General features: G+C 39.7%; 1 protein-coding gene across 1 annotated transcript in view; it reads left to right on the forward strand.

Annotated features, from left to right (window-relative positions):
- LOC126236340 (ATP-binding cassette sub-family C member 4-like) overlaps positions 1-20,591 on the forward strand; it is a 218,559-nt gene extending 197,968 nt beyond the window's left edge. Inside the window, exons 25-26 of the mRNA XM_049945566.1 lie at positions 20,128-20,238; positions 20,323-20,591. Of these exons, the coding sequence (XP_049801523.1) occupies positions 20,128-20,238; positions 20,323-20,364 (153 nt within the window). The 3' untranslated portion in view covers positions 20,365-20,591. The remainder of the gene's footprint in view (positions 1-20,127; positions 20,239-20,322) is intronic.
- Positions 20,592-23,311: the final 2,720 nt, after the last annotated feature.

Below are 23,311 nucleotides of genomic sequence, written 5' to 3' on the forward strand. Positions count from 1 at the left end.
TACATTTTTTTATTTCTAATTTCATGTCTTCTCTCTTACATTTTTTGCCCAATACCTGGTTCTCATCAACACTTTTTTCTCCAGTCAACACGGCGTTTCAATACTCTTATTATTTTGCCTAGGCATTTTATAATTATTACTCTACACTATTAGCAAAACTAATCGCTTTCTCACAGTAATAATAACACTTTATCGCCACAATCCAAGTGTATGAACACAAATATACAGCAAGAAAGAATCGCATGAAACCAATTGATACCAGGGTAAGTAAAACAGAAAGTAACCTTCTTCAACTTCATATTTCATTCGAGGGAATCACTAGCAGAAGATTTATGTCTAACAGGACAGTTTTAATGTGTAGGCGTTCATGAATGTCAGCTTCGAACTTCTTTACGCTTTGATGATAGGTCCTTTCTTCTCTTCTCCCACAACTAAGCTAATTAACTTCTGACAGACAGTTCGATGGACATTTTCTTTCTTTTCTTCACTCAGGTCTCAGAGTTCTTTGAAACTGCCTTGTAATGACAATTCTGTAGTTCGTTACCGATTTATTCTTTTAGGAACTTTCATTCAGTAATTTACGAACTGTATTGACATGTCAACTTTGGCCTGAAGGTAGTAAACTACATGCCCACGGTGCTACAAAAGACAGCGTTAGTTCTGCTTCACCCCCCAGGCCTTTAGTGACTTATTTAAAACAAATTTAAATATACAGCTCACTATGTCAGGGTGATACGAAGATATTATTTCCTGCTTGTTTTTCTCCAACAGCAAAGTTTCAGCGTCTTCTTTTGTGACTGGAATAAGACCAGCAATATATAGAAATAGGAAATTAAATCGGGTGATGCTGAGGGAATTAGATTAGGAAATGAGACACTTAAAGTAGTAAAGGAGTTTTGCTATTTAGGGAGTAAAATAACTGATGATGGTCGAAGTAGAGAGGATATAAAATGTAGACTGGCAATGGCAAGGAAATCGTTTCTGAAGAAGAGAAATTTGTTAACATCGATTAGAGATTTAAGTGTCAGGAAGTCGTTTCTGAAAGTATTTTTATGGAGTGTAGCCATGTATGGAAGTGAAACATGGACGATAACTAGTACGGACAAGGAATAGAAGCTTTCGAAATGTGGTGCTACAGAAGAATGCTGAAGATAAGGTGGGTAGATCACGTAACTAATGAGGAGGTATTGAATAGGATTGGAGAGAAGAGAAGTTTGTGGCACAACTTGACTAGAAGAAGGGATCGGTTGGTAGGACATGTTTTGAGGCATCAAGGGATCACAAATTTAGCATTGGAGGGCAGCGTGGAGGGTAAAAATCGTAGAGGAAGACCAAGAGATGAATACACTAAGCAGATTCAGAAGGATGTAGGTTGCAGTAGGTACTGGGAGATGAAGAAGCTTGCACAGGATAGAGTAGCATGGAGAGCTGCATCAAACCAGTCTCAGGACTGAAGACCACAACAACAACAACAACAGGACTGAAAAAGAGTAAACACCATGTATTGCTGTGGCTCACGTTTAGATTTGACCGAATAGTTTTGGACGGTCCCTAGCGACTCCTCCCTGCATACCAGAGCAAAAATTGCGCTCGCACTACACATCACACGGGTCAGGTCACCTTCAGTGTGGTTGCAGCGCCACGATAGTGAAGGGTTAGATCGTCCAGTGTGTGTGTCAGCGGAGGCACAGGCTGTCAGGAACGTCATTGTGCTGCACATCGCACTGCAGATTGTTGTTTCCGATGGCGAAATGTATGTAAATGAACGCCCAAAAGAGAGGGGTGGTTTCATTGAAGACCTTTATGTCGTTTCGTCGGGCGTCTTCATGTTGATTCTAAGCGACGGTGTGTCTGAAATGTTTTCCTCGGCCACCCATAAGAAAATCGCGTGATTCAGTACTGGGCATCGCCATTCTGACTTTCATCGCAGAGGCGTCAAGGGAAAGGGTCAGATGTTGGTGAGAGGGCGTGTGTCGACCTTCCCATCGTGTGACACATCCCCATCATTAAGCAGCCTTACACCTCACATGAACTTTAAAGTTCTGACCTTCTTATTTTTCGTATGTGTCGACGACACCTTGCTGTTTGGGGCGTCACTGAGCCAGACGTTGCGTCGCAGGGCGACACGCATTCACCCCATGACAGAGGAAAGCTGTAGGCACTTTTGAGCCAAATTTCAAACTTCTGCGTCACGATTGGGGGAAGACGTGTAAATAAAAAAGACTCTTTAATTCTTTTGTGCAGTGTAGATTCAACACATAGTAATGTTGTTTCTAACTCTGAAAGAGTGGTTCGGTGTGGGGCGGCGTAGGGGTGAAGCGGACTGCGGTAGTCGTCGTGGGGTTGTGGACCACTGCGGCTGCGGCGGGGACGGAGCCTCTCCGTCGTTTCTAGACCCCCGGTTAACATACAATACAGTACAATACAATGTTGTTTCTAATCTTGCCATGAAACCAGAGCATTTCATAAAACATATAGTCCTACGATGTGTCTGAATGGATTTATAAATGCCAAGCAATTCTTCACTAAGGAAATTTTCATCTAATTTGAGCCTTGATGCTTTGTTCACCAATGTACTGTACGTGTCAGACGTCCTGCTGTTGATGAGATTGTTTATGTTCTGGCCATGGTCCGTTACAAATGTTATTTTGCTTACTTCCAGGGAATGTACACCGATCTCAGACACTTTTTCGTGTGATTCCGTAAGAATATTTTCACTTGTCTTTGTAACATTTTTAAACTTTTTTGTGAGTAGCACATTGTTTCCTAGTTTACAACGTCCTCAGTGGCTACCCAAAGCTGTACGTCACAGTAAGATAATGTATTTTGTGATGTTTGTCAGTCTCAAGATCGCACTCCATAGTACACTCGTTCTGGTCAATGGCTTCCTTTAATTTAGGCAACATCTCAATTCTCACTTCACTGGCGATATTTTTTATACGTCGAGACATTTCTTGGAGAAGCAAGTTCTGCACTCACTGTGCCCTTCTTGGCGCCAGTGCTAGCTAATTCTTGTGAAAGACTAATAAACCATTCTCAAGTGGCAAAGCTGAAGGGCCGTACATTCAACACTCATATCAGTTCGTATTTGTCACTGATTGTGTTTTTATCGCTTTTCGAAGCAGTTGTAGACGTCGCTTGGATGATAATTTCGAGCATATGTCTATCCATGCTCGTGGTGTTTCCCCTGTATATCCTGAATTACTACCAGCTACTAGAAGACTGCTATTAATACTATTTTTAGACCTACACTGTATTTAAGGCAAAATGCAGACTCAAATTAAAAATTTCCGCATCTAAATTGCTCCATGATGCTTGTTAAGTGTTACCAAGATATCTCCAACATCAATACAAAAAGGGTATTGATATTTCAATCTGAGAATGCGATATTCATGATTCATAGAATAGACATTTTTGTAAGTTTTTCAGTACTGCTTCGTATTGGGAACAACCAGTTTGCGGGGCAATGAAGATAATGCATCACAGTCTGACCTAAAAATGTAGCTTAAGTTACTAACAACGTAATACTGCTTTTGATTTGCATTTGAACTAGACATGTTAGAGGATAAATATAAAATTGGTGCCTAAAACATGATTGTAAACTCTCTTATTAAGTGCCCCAGTGCTATTTTCATGACTATATATATGTGGTAAGCCGAACTTTTGACGTTTACTGTAATACTCACTAATCGAAATTATGATGCCAAGGCTCTCTAAAGCGTTTGAAGACTGTATTTCAAGTAATCAACTACTAAATAACACCAGAATCTAATCAAAATAACCGAGCGAGGTGGCGCAGTGGTTAGCACACTGGACTCGCATTCGGGAGGACGACGGTTCAATCCCGTCTCCGGCCATCCTGATTTAGGTTTTCCGTGATTTCCCTAAATCGTTTCAGGCAAATGCCGGGATGGTTCCTTTGAAAGGGCACGGCCGATTTCCTTCCCAATCCTTCCCTAACCCGAGCTTGGGCTCCGTCTCTAATGACCTCGTTGTCGACGAGACGTTAAACACTAACCACCACCACCACTAATCAAAATTTGCAATGTAATGACGCACGCACACAATACAGCCAAAATAAAACTAAATAAATTAACTAAACATTATTTTGAGAAGGGAAAAACAAGATGTTTTGACATATTTTATTAATAAACAATGAGAACTTTCCCAATGTTTACATTTGTTACAGCACAACCAAAGATACTCTTGGAATAGGAGAGATGTAAGGACAATATATTAAAAATACAATCTTTGCCACTAAAATAAAATTATTTATTAATATAAGTAACTATTTTAAGTACAAAACACATGCTTGTTGCTGATCATAATACACAAGTATAATTACAGATTTCTGATTGTGAATGAAAATTCAATTTTTTGGTCAAAAATAAAACTGTACAATTTCTCAAAATATGTAATATTTCAAGCACTAAACTCACACTGCACTCTAGATTCAATTTGCAGCTTAACAAGGATCTGGTTCAATAGAGCAAGTTCATCATATAGGTAAGAAATGAGGGATGCTATGCTTATAAATACCTCATTTAACGTCAAGCAAACATATGTGTTTCTCTTTCAACTGACATAATGTTCTCATACGCAGCTTTCCCATACTGTAATTGATTCTTTCAGTTTATTTTCCACAGCTACTGAAAACTTCAAACAGTCCTATGCTTCTTGATGTTTTTCATCAACAGGTATTATGTCATAATCGTGTGGATTCTTGCCTACCGTTTTTGAAGCAGGTAAAAAAGATAATCAATCTCCCAGTTCATTCCAATGGACAGGATATCCACTGCCGATTTCTTGGAGACCATCTTCCAATCATAATTGTCAACTTGCTCATCTTTACCAACCCCTAATTCTCCTTCTTTGTATTCCTCATCATCATTGGCATCATTAGCAACATAACTTGCTTCATGATCATCACCATCATCATCATCTTGCTCATAGTTATCCTCTTCTTCTACCGCTGCAATATCTCCTCTTTCTACTTTGGTAAATATTTTGATTTCTTTGATTTTAATGTCTTCGCCCTCTTTGTCTTGCTCTTTGTCCTTATTCTTCTCGTTTTTCTTCTTTTCTGTCACTACATGCAGTTTCTAGGTATTGTACGAACTCTTTGTAAGAACTTTACTATCTGTTTCTTGCCAAGTTCCCCAACTTTAAATGTACTATCCAGCTTAAACACTGCAGCTAGTTAGTGGAAAAATTCTTTTATCTGACTTCAGCTAATGGGGAATCAATTCTTTTGACTCTCTAAGATCTGCTTAACTCGCCAAGCTCCACATTCTTCACCCAGTATACAGGAAGAAAACATCTGACCTTGACTAAATATTTACAGATTTTTTTATACATCACCATTGCTTTGGGAACTTTGTGCAGTTTAGTGGCACTTTGTTATTCTCATTTTTTACAGCTTCCAAAGCTTGTCTTATTTAAGTTTCTTTGTGCCTGATAACCTTCTATTCTTTTTCTTTCTCCGTGTCAATTTATAGTTGAAAACTCGAAAGAAAATAATATGTTAAGCAGGCAAGGGAGTGATAACAAATCCAAACCAATATGCACTGAGAACTCAAATAGTATGGTCCAAAACCTGATAGTAAGTGTCAGCCACTGAACATTAAACAGTATTCTATCGCCAAAATATGGGGAGTGTATGTACAGTGGATCTCTGCAACTGGATCATAAATTGTATTTTGTATGTGCAGTGGATGACAGCTATTGGGGTGTGCATCAGTACTCATACACAGATATCAGCTAGTCTAATCATGAAATTGACGAGGCAAGTTGAGATGTGTTCTGATAAGTTGTGACTTGTTCCAACAAGCAAAAGTGATTAGCCAGAGAGTTGAGGCTTATCAAGCCTATTTCAGTGGTTCACAGGCACGGCATTGGAAAATGCAGTGGTTCAATGAGAAAGGTGCTTATCATCTTCAGGTGCTTACTGCTGTATTGCTGTTGACACTTGCAGTACATGCGCTGTTCGTTATAAAAGTGCAGGCACCAATAGATGGGGCTATAACTTCATCGTAGATGAATCTACAGGACGTCGACATCCAAAGTCGTGAGCTCAGCATGCATATGGGCAGAATGGTGGTGTCCAGCATAAGCTTCCTGACCTTAGCTCTCCGTCTGCGTGGATTCGTTGTATTCGTTTATCTATGGCAGACGCTGCCTTAGTATTGCCATTGATGGTTCTCATGCTTTGCTAATTTGAAATATCATTTCTCTGGTCTCTGTTAATCAGGCCCTTAGTTATCGTATTTCGACTGATTTTTTAATGCAGGAATCCCAGCGCGCGGAGGTGGACGGCAGGATCTTTATATGTCTGTGGTTCATGCTTTATCCCACGTCAAGACAATGTTCATAAACATAAGGTACTTCTGGCTGACATAATCTTGAATGATTTCTATGTTCATTGAATCTATCTTCAACAACGCGATACGTGTTACCAACGTATGATTTCTCACACTCACATACGATGTTACATATTCCTGGTCTTCTTAAATCTAGGTTGTCTTTAACGGGACCCGACATCATTTGCGTACATGCTGGGGGGTGGAAGACAAACCTTGTTTCATGTTTCGTGAATAACCTGCCGATCTTAAAGGACACATCACCAACATAATATAAGAAAACAATTATCGTTGATTTCTCTGTTTCCTCTGGCTGTAAGTGATGGTTAGTGCATGCTCGTTGAAATGAATTACAAATTTTCATATCGGAGTACCCATGTTGGACAAAAGCAGAGTCAAAATGGTTGAGCTCTGATGATAAGCTCTCTGGATCTGAGATAATTCGAGCCCAAAGAAAGAGAGTCCGTAGTACATCACTGAACTGTTATGAATGATGACAGCATGTAGATCGTAGAAACAGATACACACTGTTACACATGGAACAGTCTTCTTTTCTATAGACCAAGTCATCTAAAAACACAAGGTCTGCATTTTCCTCCACTTCCATGGTAATGCAAATGCTAGGATGGAGGAAGTTAAGATGTTCCAAAAATGAAGGAAGCATTGCTGTACCATGTATCCATATCACAAAACTGGCACCCACATATCTACAAAAACAATTACATTTCAAAACCTCTGACTGAAGTGCTTTGTCCGCGAAATCTTTCATGAAAAAGTTAACTGTTATGGGAGGCAAAGGGTTATCCATAGCACCACCGTTAGTTCACTCAAAATACTGTTCATGAAATAAAACGTAAGCCGAGATAAGCACGTGAAACTTCCTGGCAGATTAAAACTGTGTGCCGGACTGGGGTTCGAACTTGAGACCTCTGCATTTCGCACGTAAGCGTTCTACTAGCTAAGCTACCCAGACACAACTGTTGACTCGTCCTCACAGATTTACTTCCGTCAGTACCTCGTTTCCTACCTTTCAGAATTCACATAAGTTCTGCTGCACACACATGTTTGAAAAGATGTAAGATGTCCTCTTCCACCATGTCTCCTATGAACTAAAGTGAATTAACTCGTGTGAATGATGATCCACCTTAGCAGGTGTATATGGTACCATATACGCCGTCAATTTTAGTTTATCAGTGACTGTAACAAGTGCAGTTAAAGTAAACAGATGTACTATTGTATCTTTCACGGCATATTGTGATTTTTAAAACTTAACAACCCTCTGTGAGCACTACATGTACAGACATGGCCATGTGCAAACAGTACTTTTTGACTGTCAACGTTTTATTTCTGACAAAATTTTGACTAATACGCCACATTTTATCAACTAATATGACAAATTTTCATGAGGTTCAAGCACGCAGTGAATACACAAAAAAATTTTAAGAGCATAAGATGACATCAATGTCTGTCAAAACTGGTTGTCGAAAATAAAGAATTATTTACGCAAGTTGGCTATAGAAAGTTTTTTATCGCTTTTGCTTGCTGGAACAAGTCAAATCTTACCAGGACAAATCTCAGCTTGCTTAATCGATGTCATGAGTAGACCTGCTGATGCCTGTAGATGAGAATGGACACATATCCCTGTAGCTGACGACTACTGAACTCTATTTATGATCCAGTAGCAGACATTCAATGTTCATACACGCTGCCCCGCCTGGCCATAGAATACTGTTTAAAATTCAGTGGCCTATACTTACTGTTTTGTTGATTTCTCATTGCACAATTGTTTGGATTTGTCATCACTGCCTTGCCTCGTTAGCACATTTTCTTTCGATTTTTCAGCTATGAATTGGCATGATGATAGAAAAGGAAAAGTAAAGCCTCAAGGACAAAGAAAGTCAGGTGTAAAAATGGGAAGCCCGAAGTTCTAGTAAACTCGACAAAATTCCCAGAACAATGCAGGTATATAAAATTCTGTGAATATTCTGTCAAAATCAGATGGATTCTTCCTGAATACAGGGTGACGAATGTGAAGCTTGGAGAGTGAAGCAGATACTGAGGAGTCAAAATAATTTATTCCCTGTTATTTGAAGTCAGCTAAAACATTTTGTCCACAAACTAGTTGGAGTGTTGAAGCTGGATAGTACATTCAAGGATAGGAAACTTGGCAAGAAGTGGACATAATAGTTTTTACCAAGAATCCCAGACAACACTCAAAGAATTCCAGAGATAAGGACTTCGCTATGATGCAGTGTTACTGATAAAAGACAAAGGAAGGTGTATGCACCATACATTATGATGGAGAAGAAGAAGAAAGATCAAAATGAGGGAAGTCAAAACGTTGAGCCAAGGAAACAATGTATTTACGAGGACAGAAAGTGAAGCTGATAATCACAACTGGGTTAACGTCACTAACGAATAGCTTGCAGTCATCAACTATGTTCACTGAAATAATTCGAATTAACTTGTAGAATAGTTATTTTTTGTTAGCCTCAAAATCAGTACCCAATAATTCACATGATAATGGAATAACAACTACTGAAATAGAAGTCTGAGAAGCCTCGATTATTGCTTGAAGTTTACAATGGCTGCAGAAAGTAAAGCGAAAGATTCAATTGTAGAATCAGAAAGTAGCGAATGAGAACATGCAGTCAATTGAAAGACAATAACAAATGTTTGGCTGATTTTGAAAGTGGGTAGCTGATAGTGCAGCGGCCCTCCTCTCTTGCTTGTATGATGAAATTCCTCCATTAAGCCAGATCATTGCTAAGTTACCAACTGAATCTAGACTGAGTAATAAGATGATACTAGAGAAGACATATTTCAACAACTCTACCTTCTCAGAGACTTTTGTTACTGTCATGTACAATTACCATTCGACATATCAATAAACTCGAATGCTGGTGGTAGATATTCTGATCACATTACTTTGCTAAATGAATTCCAAGCATGGGAAGATATACAGATGAATGGTGAACTATCAGACACTGCTTTTGCAATCATAATATATTGCCAATGCCAACGTCATTGGAATAACATTTTTTACTTTGATCAGTAGTGACAAGTACACTTTAAGCTATAAGTGAGATCAGCATATGTGTTCTGCAATGCTATAGAACCTGTTTTTATTATTGTTAAAGAAATTAGTAGTACAAAGTTTAAACTATGGTCAACGACTAACCTATAATTTACTTCGTTGGTTTCTATAAGTGAGTCATGTGTGTTTCTGTAAGTAACACAGACAATTCATCTGAAAGTACATTGTGTTTGCACATTGTGGTATAAAGATCAAACTTGAGCACTCAACAAGTGCTACTTAAGCTGTAACTTTTATAACCTTTATTAGGAGTGCCAATATACATGCCATACATATTTCTTTTTCATCTTATAATTTACAACAATAATGCTATGTGTGTTTTGTGTGTAGTGCCATGCATGTTTTGTGTTTCAAATGTCTCAAATTTTGAGAAATTACATAGTTTTATTTTGTTCCAAAATTTGGAAGTTCTTTCATGATCAGATATATTTAATACTTTTTTTTATCATCAGTCATCTGACTGATTTCAAGTGGCCTACCAGGAATTCCTATCCTGCGCCAACCTCATCATCTCTGAGAAGCATTTGCATCCTAAATCCTCAAACATTTAATGGATGTAATGCAGTCTCTGTCTTCCTATAATTATACTTGTTTGTTATGATAAATATCTGCATGTGTTTTGTACTGGAAATAGTTACTTATAATTATAAGTAATTTTATTTTGATTACAAAGATTAGATTTTTGAGACATTGACCTCCTATCTATGTCTAGTTCCAACATAGTTTTCGGTTTATTATGATGAACAGAAAGGCTGTAGAAGTTCTCCTTGGTATTATTAAAATATGTGTAACAACATGTATTTTGATTAGATTTTGGTATTATTTAGCATTTTATTAATGAATTATAGTACATAAATGTTTAGAGGACTTTGGCACCATATTTCCAATTAATAAACATCGCAGAATTCCTAAAAAAGTTGCTTTCTACATAACCTGAAATATGTATAGTCTACATTTAAATAAAAACCAATAGTAGGCTGTTAAAAATAATGTATACAATATTTTGTGAACAGTTTGATTTATTACCGTCGTCCTCCCTCAAATTGGTACCTGCTAACGTGAATCATGACTCAAAAACTTGTATAAACGCTAGGAGAAGTCTGTTTGTTATATAAACCACAAGTAACACATCCTCGGATTGAAATGACTAGACCCTTTACGAATTTTAGACGTGGAGATACCGTTCTACCTCCTGACAAGCATCATAAAACAATGTACACTACTGGCCATTAAAATTGCTACACCAAGAACAAATGTAGATGATAAATGGGTATTCATTGGACAAATATATTATACTAGAACTGACATGTGATTACATTTTCACGCAATTTGAGTGCATAGATGCTGAGAAATCAGTACCCAGAACAACCACCTCTGGCCGTAATAACGGCCTTGATACGCCTGGGCATTGAGTCAAACAGAGCGTGGATGGCGTGTACAGGTACAGCTGTCCATGCACCTTCAACACGATACCACAGTTCATCAAGAGTAGTGACTGGCGTATTGTGACGAGCCAGTTGCTCGGCCGCCATTGGCCAGACTTTTTCAATTGGTGAGAGATCTGGAGAATGTGCTGGGCAGGGCAGCAGTCGAACATTTTCTGTATCCAGAAAGGCCCATACAGGACCTGCAACATGTGGTCGTGCATTATCCCGCTGAAATGTAGGGTTTCGCAGGGATCAAATGAAGGGCAGAGCGACGGGTCGTAACACATCTGAAACGTAACGTCCACTGTTCAAAATGCCGTTAGTGCGAACAAGAGGTGACCGAGACGCGTAACCAATGGCACCCCATACCATCACGCCGGGTGATACGCCAGTATGGCGATTACGAATACACGCTTCCAATGTGCGTTCACCGCGATGTCGCCAAACTCGAATGCGACCGGTATGATGCTGTAAACAGAACCTGGATTCATCCGAAAAAATGACGTTTTGCCATTCGTGCACCCAGGTTCGTCGTTGAGTACACCATCGCAGGCACTCCTGTCTGTGATGCAGCGTCAAGGATAACCGCAGCCATGGTCTCCAAGCTGATAGTCCATGCTGTTGCAAACGTCGTCTAACTGTTCGTGCAGATAGTTGGTGTCTTGCAAACGTTTCCATCTGTTGACTCAGGGGTCGAGATGTAGCTGCACGATCCGTTACAGCCATGCGGATAAGATGCCTGTCATCTCGACTGCTAGTGATGCGAGGCCGTTGGGATCCAGCACGGCGTTCCGTATTATCCACCTGAAGCCACCGATTCCATATTCTGCTAACAGTCATTGGATCTCGACCAACGCGAGCAGTAATGTCGCGATACGATAAACCGCAATCGCGATAGCCTACAATCCGACCTTTATCAAAGTCGGAAACGTGATGGTACGCATTTCTCCTCCTTACACGAGGCATCACAACAACGTTTCACCAGGAAACGCCAGTCAACTGCTGTTTGTGTATGAGAAATCGGTTGGAAACTTCCCTCATGACAGCACGTTATAGGTATCGCCACCGGCGCCAACCTTATGTGAATGCTCTGAAAAGCTTATCATTTGCATATCACAGCATCTTCTTCCTGTCGGTTAAATTTCACATCTGCAGCACGTCATCTTCGTGTTGTAGCAATTTTAATGGCCAGTAGTGTAGATGTGGAAATATTTAATCTGAGGATGTTTACACCATGTGTAGGCAGAAATGGTTCAAATGGCTCTGAGCACTATGGGATTCAACTGCTGAGGTCATTAGTCCCCTAGAACTTAGAACTAGTTAAACCTAACTAACGTAAGGACATCAAAAACATCCATGCCCGAGGCAGGATTCGAACCTGCGACCGTAGCGGTCTTGCGGTTCCAGACTGCAGCGCCTTTAACCGCATGGCCACTTCGGCCGGCTGTGTAGGCAGAAATGGTATTAATTACATTCATAGAGCAGCTTAATTAATGAGATTCTTATACATGTCAGTGGAAATCAGAATAATTAATGACTCCAGAACAAACGCTTACAAAACCAGTTTACAAGGCATGACCTGGAATGAAATTTATAGTGAACCAAATACTGACATAAAATTTAATCTATTCCACAATGAATTCAGATTATTATTTGAAAATAGCTTTCTGCGTAAACTAATCACGAAGGTACTAAAGAGTGAGGGGTAAAAATTGAACACTAAACTGTCTTGTGGAAGAAAAAGGAAAATAAATGTACTGCCAGGACCAAGTAGAGATCCTGCAGTAGTTGCACACTACAAAATCTACTCAAAATTGTTAAGAAAAGTTATTAAGAAAACCAAGGAATGTGCCCATTATCCCAGTGATCATTAATTGCATCAACAGAGTTAAGGCTAAATGGTATCTAGTAAGATTTACACATGAGGCCTATGAATGATGAGTGACATGTAGCAAATATGTTTAATAATCGTTCTTAAACATATTGGAGGTTATATGCACGAACAGTTCAAGAAAACAATCGCAGCAGTTCAAAAAGCAACTCCCATAGAATCAGCCACATCAGTGTATCGCCTATTTCTCCTTCTGAATTTAGAAAATTATATACTCTTTCTGAATTATATACTCCTTCTGAAATTTGAAAATTATATACTCTCTCAAATCTGAAAGCTCATCTTGAGTTGACAGTGTTTCCAACAGAGAATTAAATATTTATTTCAATGCAATAAGCTGGTCTTATCTGAATGTATCACTATCTCAAGGAATTTTTCCAGAGAGATTCAAATATGCCGTTGTTAAACTTCTCTATATCAAAGGTGACAAGCGAGGTGTCAATAACTACCAAACTGTTTCACTGCAGACATTGATTTCCAGAACTTTTTAGAAGGCGATATAGTTTTGAACAGTATTCCACGTGAGCAACAATAATATTATCAGTAAATCACTCTGCGAATTCCGCAAGAGTTGCTGTACTGAAAATGTCAGTTACACATTCACTCACAAAATTCTTGAACGGTTCAATAACGAAATAGAAGCGGTTGGTTCAAAAATGATTCAAATGGCTCTGAGCACTATGGGGCTCAACTTCTGAGGTCATTAGTCCCCTAGAACTTACAAGTAGTTAAACCTAACTAACCTAAGGACATCACACACATCCATGCCCGGGGCAGGATTCGAACCTGCGACCGTAGCGGTCTCGCGGTTCCAGACTGCAGCGCCTAGAACCGCACGGCCACTTCGGCCGGCCGAAACAGTTGATATTTTCCACTACAGATATGAGGCATTTGATTGCGTGAATCACAACATTGCCCTAGACGAATTGAGGTTTTTTGAGATTGATGGTAAAGCCAGCCAATGGAATACAGCCAATGAACGTACAATTTCAGACCGAACGAAAAGATAGCAGAAAAAAAATGGCTATGAGCACTATAGGACTTAACTGCTGAGGTCATCAGTCCCCTAGAACTTAGAACTACTTAAACCTAACTAACCTAAGGACATCAAACACATCCATGCCCGAGGCATGATTCGAACCTGCGACTGTAGCGGTCGCGCGGTTCCAGACTGTAGCGCCTAGAACCACTCGACCACTCCTGCCGGCGATAGCAGAAAGCTGTACTTAGTAGCTCAACCAGTGTAATCAGGTGAGATTCCTCTAATTGAGGAGAAATCACATTTGACGTTCCTTATTGTCGCTCATACTCGCAAATGACCTTATGTCTATTGTACAACAAGCAGAATTGTCTCTTCTTGTAAACAACACAAGAACTGCAATCAGACCAAGCATACATACATAGAAGAAAAGTTAAACAATGTTCTTATAAGTGCCACTGACTGGTTTTCTGTGAAAGGCGTTACTCTCAATTTCAAAAGATACAATATATTCAGTTCTGCACAACTAGAGATACTAAAAAAATGATAAAAGTGATAGGTGGTGAGGAAGTAATAACCAGGGTGTAACCTTCAATTTCTCAGCTGCCAAGTTGATAAGAGTTTGATCTTAGATATTCACATTTTGGAACTCCTGAAACAACTTACTTCAGCGACATTTGCACTTAGAATCATTGCAGATCTTAAGGAGAGACAAGTCACTAAGTGGACATATTTTGTTTTCATTTTGTAACTTCATGTGCAATAATGTTTGGGGTAACTCATCTTTAAGAAAGAAAGTTTTCAACGTATAGTGGCTTGAGAAGAAATGTGTTGCTCACCGGCAGTCATCTAGTAGACAGATGTTTAAAAAAGTCAGGTTTTTGTTTACTGCTTCACATTATATTTATTCTCTTTCTGAAGTTTGTTACGAATAATTCGCTGCAGGTCAAAAGGAAGAATGATATATCTAATTACAATACCAGGAGGAAAATGACATTCATTACTCTGCATTAACGTTGTCTTTAGCACAAAACAGTGCTACACAACGCTGCAATCAAACTTTTAATCACTTACCCAGTTATGTAAAATGTCTGACAAACAGCAAATTAAATCTGAAAACAAACTGAAAAAGTTTGTTCTTGATAACTCCTTCTATTCTGTAGAAGAATTTATATTATTGGAATGTATAAAAGGTGGTGATAGCAATTACTGACATCACTACATTTTTATATTAAAAAAAATGATTTGGCCATACAGTGAAACCTCTCGAGAAGAACACCCCTTTAAGCCGACCTCCTTTCTAAACCACCACATTTGTAAGGAATGGACGTAAATTTCCACAAGACCAACACATCTTTTTCCCCTTTGAGATGACCACCCCTTTCAAAGCCGACGACTACTCCTTAACTAACGATCCCCACCCTTTAAGACGGTCACAAACAACCATAGAAGAGAGAATTACAATACTGTTTTACTGTAAGATTTCTCGTTGAGAATGTGGAACAACAGCATCTAAAATTTCATTGTTATTTGTACTTCTAATAGCACATGCTTCTGATTTGTCCTGTGTAGTACACAGTCATAGTTACTTAAAATAAAAGAAAACTTATTGTTCTTTCACTAGAACAGCTAATTTCTATTTTTAGAGAGAGCGAAAAAGGAAAATCTCTGCGTCAGTTATCGAGGGAGTTTAATTGTGGAAAAAGTCAAATACGGAATACAACTGCAGATCGCTTCACGTTTGTTAAGTAAAGGGAAAAGTAGTCAGCTTAAAGATATTGTACTGTATTCACTAAATAATTTGTGACATGAATATAAAATGACTAAATACACAATAATGTGATTTATTATGGAAATGATGAATGGAATATTAAACTAACAAACTAACTGCCTAGCTCGCAGTCATTCAGAATGCCCATTTGTTTGTCTTGTTGTCTGCTTATGACAATATTTTATCCAATATGTGTTTTCAGCAGTTATGATCTCAGTCAGGTTAGTTTTAGTACAAAACGCAAATCAGGTGTAGGCATCAAGTTTATCTGCCTGTTTAGCATGTCATTTTTTAACAACATATGACTAAGCACGAAAATAGCATTGGGGGTAATTAATTTGAGAGTTCAGAATCACGTCTTAGGCTTCAGCTTTAACTGGTATGTGCGTGCGTGCGTGTGTGTGTGTGTGTGTGTTTGTGTGTGTGTGTGTGTGTGTGTGTGTGTGTGTGTGTGTGTGCTTGTTTGTTTGTGTGTCGGTGACGTATTTTAGATTTGTAAATACTCCAAATTAAACCTTTATATAATTTTCTGAGTAAATACTTTTGAACGTGGTGCAATAAATATCATACAAATCAGATTCTTTGGACCTTAACCAAGATGGATGCTCTGGGATTACATTGTGGTTTCATTTTAATGTGCGCTTGAATACTATGCTGTGATTTTCTGTTTCGTTTAAATGATATTGGCTGTGAGACGGAGGGGGGCGTGGGAGGGGACATGTGTCATTTTACGTGATAGATACGAGGAACACTGCTAGTGCCATGATAGATAAAAGGAGAACAGCTACCGCGATCTAGGATTTTAAATTTCTTGGCACCACTAGCAACTGCAGTGCTGTGACAACATCATCGGCTAACAGCAGAAATTTAAACTATGATATACTGCTGCTCTATTCAGCAGAACAAATGTTTGCTACTGTTAATTCAAATTCCACATAGTGGATGAAAGAGACAATTGTGGCCTGTGTGGGGACGTGTAGTACCAGAGAGAGGAATAAGCTGGAATCCCCATTGTTATACTACTTACAGCTCCATCTTTTTCTCCTAAGTCCTGAAAATAATGAAGATAATTTTTTAAACTAGAGGGCAAAAAAAGCAAAGCTGAAAATATGGTGATCATCATTCCTACAGTTACTGCAAACTGAATTTTGGATGATAGTTCCTTAAGTAATTAAGAAACAGCATTCAAACTGTTTGATGAAATCGAGGGAACGCCTTATCTAATGCCATTCCAAAAAATTATGTTTTTTAATTTTTTGTAACTGTGACACGTGGTAATATTCGTGAACTTTCATCCGTGACTGGGTTTGTTACCTTACGAGAAACCAAGAAGTTTTAAATTAGACGACGAGCAAAAGAAATGCTTAAGTTTTTAAAGTTTTAAACTAGACTGAAGAGCCAAAGAAACTGGTACATCTGCTTAATATCGTTCAGGTCACCCACGAGCACGCAGAAGTGGCGCAACACGACGTGGCATGGACTCGGCTAATATCTGAAGTAGTGCTGGAGCGATTTGATACCATGAATCCGTAAGAGTACGAGGAGGTGGAGATCTCTTCTGCACAGCTCTTCTGAATTCTGGACGTGTAGGGTATCGCATTGTCCTGACGGAACAGCCCAAGACCGTCCAAATGCACGATGGACATGGATGAATGCAGTTGATCAGACAGTTTGCTTACTTACGTCTCACCTGTCAGAGGCGTATCTAGACGTATCAGGGGTCCCATATCACTCCAACTGCACATGACCCACACCATTACAGAACCTACACCAGCTTTAACAGTCCCGTTTTGACATTAAGGGTCCATGGATTCGTGAAGTTGTCTCCATACCCATGCATGTCCATCCGTTCGATACAATTTGAAACGACACTCTTCCGACCAGGCAACATGTTTCCAGTCATCAACAGGCCAGGTCGGTGTTGAAAGGCCCAGGCGAGGTGTAAATCTTTGTGTCATGCAGCCCATACCGATGATATTTCGTTGAATTGTTCGCACGCTGACACTTGTTGATGATCCAGCATTGAAATCTGCAGCAAGTTGCGGACGTGTTGCATTTCTGTCACGTTGAACGATTCTTTTCAGTCGTCGTTGGTCCCGTTCTTGCAGGATCTTTTTCCGACTGCAGTGATGTCAGAGATTTGATGTTTTACCGGATTCCTGATATTCACGGTGCACTCGTGAAATGGTCGTACAGGAAAATCCCAACTTCATCGCTACCTCGGAGATGCTGTATCCCAACGCTCGTGCGCCGAGTATAACACCACGTTCAAAGTCACTTAAAATTTTATAAACTCACGTTCAAAGTCATAAAAATTTTATAACCTGCCATTGTAGCAAAAGTAACCGATCTAACAATTGCACCAGACATTTGTTGTCGTATACAGGCGTTGCCGACCGCAGCGCCGTATTCTGTCTGTTTACATTTGTGTGTATTTGAATACGCATGCCTATACCAGGTACTTTGGCGCTTCAGTGTAAAAGAGGTATGTAAATAAAACTTAAGCGCTCTTATTTGAAATAGTTGTGAAAGTAAACAAGGGAAACTTCTTAAAAACTCATAACAATGTTTAGTGCATGTCGTTCATCTAATATGAAATGTTGCAAATTAGTAACAAAACTAAAGAAGTAGTCCTTGAAGTAATCCTAGCTGGAAGTACGCCCAGGTTATTCCGGGTCTGTGTACTAGAAAGTAAATCCAGTCTGTTAGCATTAACAGATAATGCTACTCCGTTACCGCAGCACGGCACATGAGCGTCTACCAGTCTTACGAGCCTGGCTGGCGCAACGGGCTCTCCGCACTCGATGCCCGCAGCCGCCTCCTGCGCCACAGCAACTCCGTGAGTTTGCGACGAATAGGCGGGGGGGGGGGCGCACGTGCGGGACTGAAAGCTGGGATGGACAGCTCTGCTTCACAGATGTGTAAATTTCTGCGCCTCTGTGTGTTCGTTGCCATCGACTTACAGCTCTTGCGCTCACTGTTCTTGTGTTTCTGTTAACGTATACTTTGTTCACGAAGCACTGTAATTTAGCCTGAAACTATTGAAAATGTGTAGTAGTCTATTCCTACATATTTGTGAGCTGGTAATATTATCCGTTAAGGTTGATACCAGTTATGTTTGTCCATTGAAGGAAGTAAATTAACGCATTCTAACAGGTGTATTACATATTTGTTTGCATCGCGGAAGTAGATCTGAAAGAGATATTAGTAAGTCGCCGTGACAGACAACGAGAGAAGATGGATTGGGGGTAGTATGTGTATTGCAAATAGCAAGTTGTTAGTGTGCTAAATCAGCATGTACAAAAATGTTCAAATATGTGTGAAATCTTATTGGACTTAACTACTGAGGACATCAATCCCTAAGCTTACACTCTACTTACCCTAAATTATCCTAAGGACAAACACACACATCCATGCCCGAGGGAGGACTCGAACCTCCGCCAGGATCAGCCGTCAACATATACACTGACAGAAAAAACCGCAATACCAAAAACTAATTAATATAGAGTAATGAAATTCCGGGAATACATTGTCTAGATAACATATTTCTGTTATTAACATTGGAAGGTCACAGGTTACTGTAACTGCGAGATAAGTCATCGTAAATGTGAAATGATAGTACATTAATAACCGATGTAACCGCCAGAATGTCGTATGGAAACATGTAAACGTGCATGCATTATGTTGCACAAGTGCCAGACGTCAGTGTTTAAATGGAGCTCCATGCTTGTGGCACTTGGTCAGTCAATACACGGACAGTTAATGCTGGTTGTGTGGAATTGTCGTCCGATGATGTCCCATATGTGCTCGACACGAGGAAGTTGGTGACAGAGCTCGCCAAGGCAACGTGTCTACACTCTGTAAAACATGTAATAATACAACAGCGGTACGTGGGCGGGCGTTATCCTCTTGTAAAACACTCCGTGGAATTGTGTTCATGAATGGCAGCACAACAGGTTGAATCACCAGATTGCTGTACAGATTTACAGTAGTGCCACGTGGTCGCTCAGGATTTGGTCTTCTTGTGACCGTACATTCTAGTGAACACCGCTGCCATCAATCATGTACAGTGGCTATATTCCTGCCAAGTCTTTCTGCAATACCGTAGAAGGAACGTCCATCTCCTCGTAGTCCTATTAAACAACCTTGCTCAAACTCAGTGAGGTGTTAATAATGGAATCTTTGTCGCCTTAAAAGCATTCTTGACTACCAGCAACTCACCACGTACAATCTCAAAGGTGATTAACGCTCATGATCGTTAGGGCTTTTATGTAAAGTGAATCTGGACTGCATCCCCTTGGGCTACTGGCACAAAATCTGGACAGACATCATCTTTCATATGTAGACACACACCTACCAACTTCTGGTAATTTCACACAACTCCTTCTCCGTGTTGTGATTTCTTTTACCGTCAGTGTATACAAATGAATATGTGGTACCGCTAAGCGGCAGTATCAAATGGAACTACACCACATGTTGCGAAAGGAAAGTGCACCTTTCTGCAATTTTCTCTGTTGCTGTTTAGGATTCCAGTGAAAACGTTTCATGTATTATTTCAAATACAAGTTGCAGTTGGACTAATTGGTATTTATCCCATTTCCAGGAATATGATCATCCATACACTCTACTAAAAAATCCAACTGGTTTTCTGTCGAAGCTTGTAGAGGAAACGGGCTCAGCCATGGCAGAACAGCTGCGATGCGTCGCCAGACAGGTGAGACTCTTCTGTGTCACGACTCTAGTTTGTCTTCATGTTACGTGTGAAAGCGATACCACAACATATGTTTAATTTTTTCAGAGCTACACTCAGCTACAAGGTTTGGAAGAAGAATCAGACTGACGGACATGAAATTTATGAATCTTGATTTACTGCCTCAAATTTTGTTTGTACAAAGTGTTATCTGCAAGAACTGCCTGTGGAATGGACTATTTCCACGTTTCGCTAACGGAACAGTTATTTCCAACGATCTCTGATGAGAAGTATTCTCCATGGACTGTTGTTTTGTTAATTCTCTTATGTTTCCCAGCTAATTTGTCATGACGAATTAAAACTAGATCAAAACTGGGTCTGAGTGTTAACATTCGCAAAGCTTGCTTTCACACCCATATATTTTGGTGATGACTATCTTTAGATGGTATCCGATGACATCTCAGTGTAAGGCATCAAATGTTGTATTCGAGTAAATTACTTACCTTGTGGTTCGTAGATTCAGAATCTACGTAGCCTTCAATGAACTACTTATAAAAAATGCACTTGAACATACCATCTGCAGGAAATAATCACAAAACTCATTCTGGACCAAAGACAGCAGTTACATGTAACAAGTCTTCTTGTCAAACAATTAACATCTTCCATCACAAAGTAAGATTAAAACGAAAAAGAAGAAACAACAAAATGCCCATAATGTGAATCATTGCCTCATTTCTTTACTGTCAAACTGCAAGTTCATCTGGATGAGAAACAATTCTGTATGTGCTTCACAATGACCCAATATCATTTTACTTCCATTTAGATTCTGATTAATCACGCTGGAAACAGAAAACGAATTGTAGTAAACCGATAGCCGTCCCAAAATGATTACTGGTCAATACGTTACAATGCCTCTAAGTTTCTGTTCCATTACCTAGCTGTAACCTGAATTGATTGTGTTCAAACGGTACCAATAAAAGACATCTTCCTATATTTTAATATCACTTTTCTCTTTTACATTACACAATATCTATATTGAAATATATTAAGTGCTTACTATTCCATTAAAGTGCTGCTAATATATTAATACAAGTAACAGTTACTTGATCTTGTTTTGTGAATAAAACTTACATAAATCAGACAACATAGAATACTGATCACACAGACATGCGCAGCAATGGATATATGAAAGTCTGAGTCCGCAACATGGGGAACAGCATTATGCAGCATTTTACCACTCTTTAAAATCTGTTTATGCTTCCAGCTTTAAAACCAACGTCTATGTGTTGCACACATATCTTACACATCAATAAACAACCAAAAGTGCACCTGATGCAAATCCCTGGAAATGATACATAAATTCGGAACACAACAATAACTATGACAAATACTGAAAAATTAGCCACTATTAAGCAGCGACATGAGATTTTAGTATTTAAAATATTGCGTTTCGTTAAATGAACAATTCCGAGCTCTTCTATCGGTGGCATTAGCAGATCACTAAAACGCAGTTGTAGTGATCAGAAGTTAGCACGTCAGAAACCACAGTCGACATGAATGGCTCCACGACAGAAAAAATGGTTTACAGGGGCAGCTCCATGCCAGAAACCAGGTCTATTGGGCATCTCCACAGTAGGAAACACAGCCTACAGAATTAGCTCTGCGCTGGAATATGGGGTGTACAGGGGAGGCTCTGCAGGAGAAAGTGCTGTCCAAACGGCACCTCTGCAGCTAAAGATGTGGTCTAGAGAGGTGGCTCCAGGGCAAAACCCACAGTCTATGCGAGCATTCCGCAACAGAAAACGTGGTGTATAGGGGTGGCACCTTTCCAAGAAACGCAGATTTAAGGATTGGTTCTGCAGTGGAAAATGCGGTCTACAGTGGTGATTCCACGGCAGAAAATGCAGTCTACAGGGGCAGCTCTGTGGCAGTAAATGCAGTCTAGAGAGGTGGCTCCACAGCAGAAAACGTGATTTACAGGGTCAGGTCTGTGGCAGAAGACGCTGCACCACTGCCCCACCAACATGTGGACAGGCACCTCAGTGTGAGCTTCCTCATTATATGTGTCATGTCACAAGACTCAGGTTGAGTTTTAATGGTGGTAGCATCTCCTCCTCATCCCTCCTCATCCAGGAGGGATTGTCCATGAGGTCTCACCTTCCAACAAGGCAGATGGCAAAGCTCCCGCCGACAGGAAAGAGCAAGGTTTTAGCTATTCCCTAAACTGACGTGGCAGACTGCACCTGTTTCTTGTGGGTTCTAAAGGGACTGCTCATACTGACACAGCTGTCAGTCAGCCAGTGCCCTGACGGTGCTGCACTCTCTGGTACCCTGCGGACAGTTCACTACAAGTCATGCTCTCCACTGCGCCACCTCGCCACTATGCAGTTGCACTGTGATTTCAAGGAAAACGTTTGTTTAACACAATTATAATGTCACATCTTACAGTCTCACGTCACTGCCTTACAGTCTACCGTTTACTGACATAATTATTAAGACTTTTGGCTTTAGACAATCCATTCACAGTCTGCTTTGAAAAATGGAATCACTGGCAATGTATGTCTGATGCACTTTTGGTCAAACAATGCTGTTTAAGAAATATAGTTATTTTTTTGCCAAACCAAACGAGATATTACAAAGAAAAATACTGTAAAATGTATAGTATAGAACGGTCAATAACCGCATTTATGTAGAAAATATCATGACCAGCATAAGGATTGTGAACAAATTTTCCCTTGCCTGGTGCGCAAGCCATCAGTGAATGAACACCAGAGAAGGAGAATTCAGGGAGATACTGGCAGAAATGGATGCAGTGCACACGATGTCACCAACAGGAATGATTTATGTCAACAATGCTCAAAAGTTCATACTCAATGTGCATAGTTTACTATTTCAAGGACGTATCAGTAATTATAGGTGGAAGTGAGCATAACTGAAGACCTCAGCTGTAAACAAATGTAAGGGACAGTCGATGAGAAAAAGAGTTATTTGTTTTAAAACATGGTGTCTGATTTGTTTTATTTATATTAGTTGACAGTTCAATGGAAAACCAAGAAATGGTAACTGTAACTCTGATTTCAGATTATGAGTAATGGCA

This window comes from Schistocerca nitens, chromosome 2 (assembly GCF_023898315.1).
Source record: "Schistocerca nitens isolate TAMUIC-IGC-003100 chromosome 2, iqSchNite1.1, whole genome shotgun sequence".
Lineage (NCBI taxonomy): Eukaryota > Metazoa > Arthropoda > Insecta > Orthoptera > Acrididae > Schistocerca > Schistocerca nitens.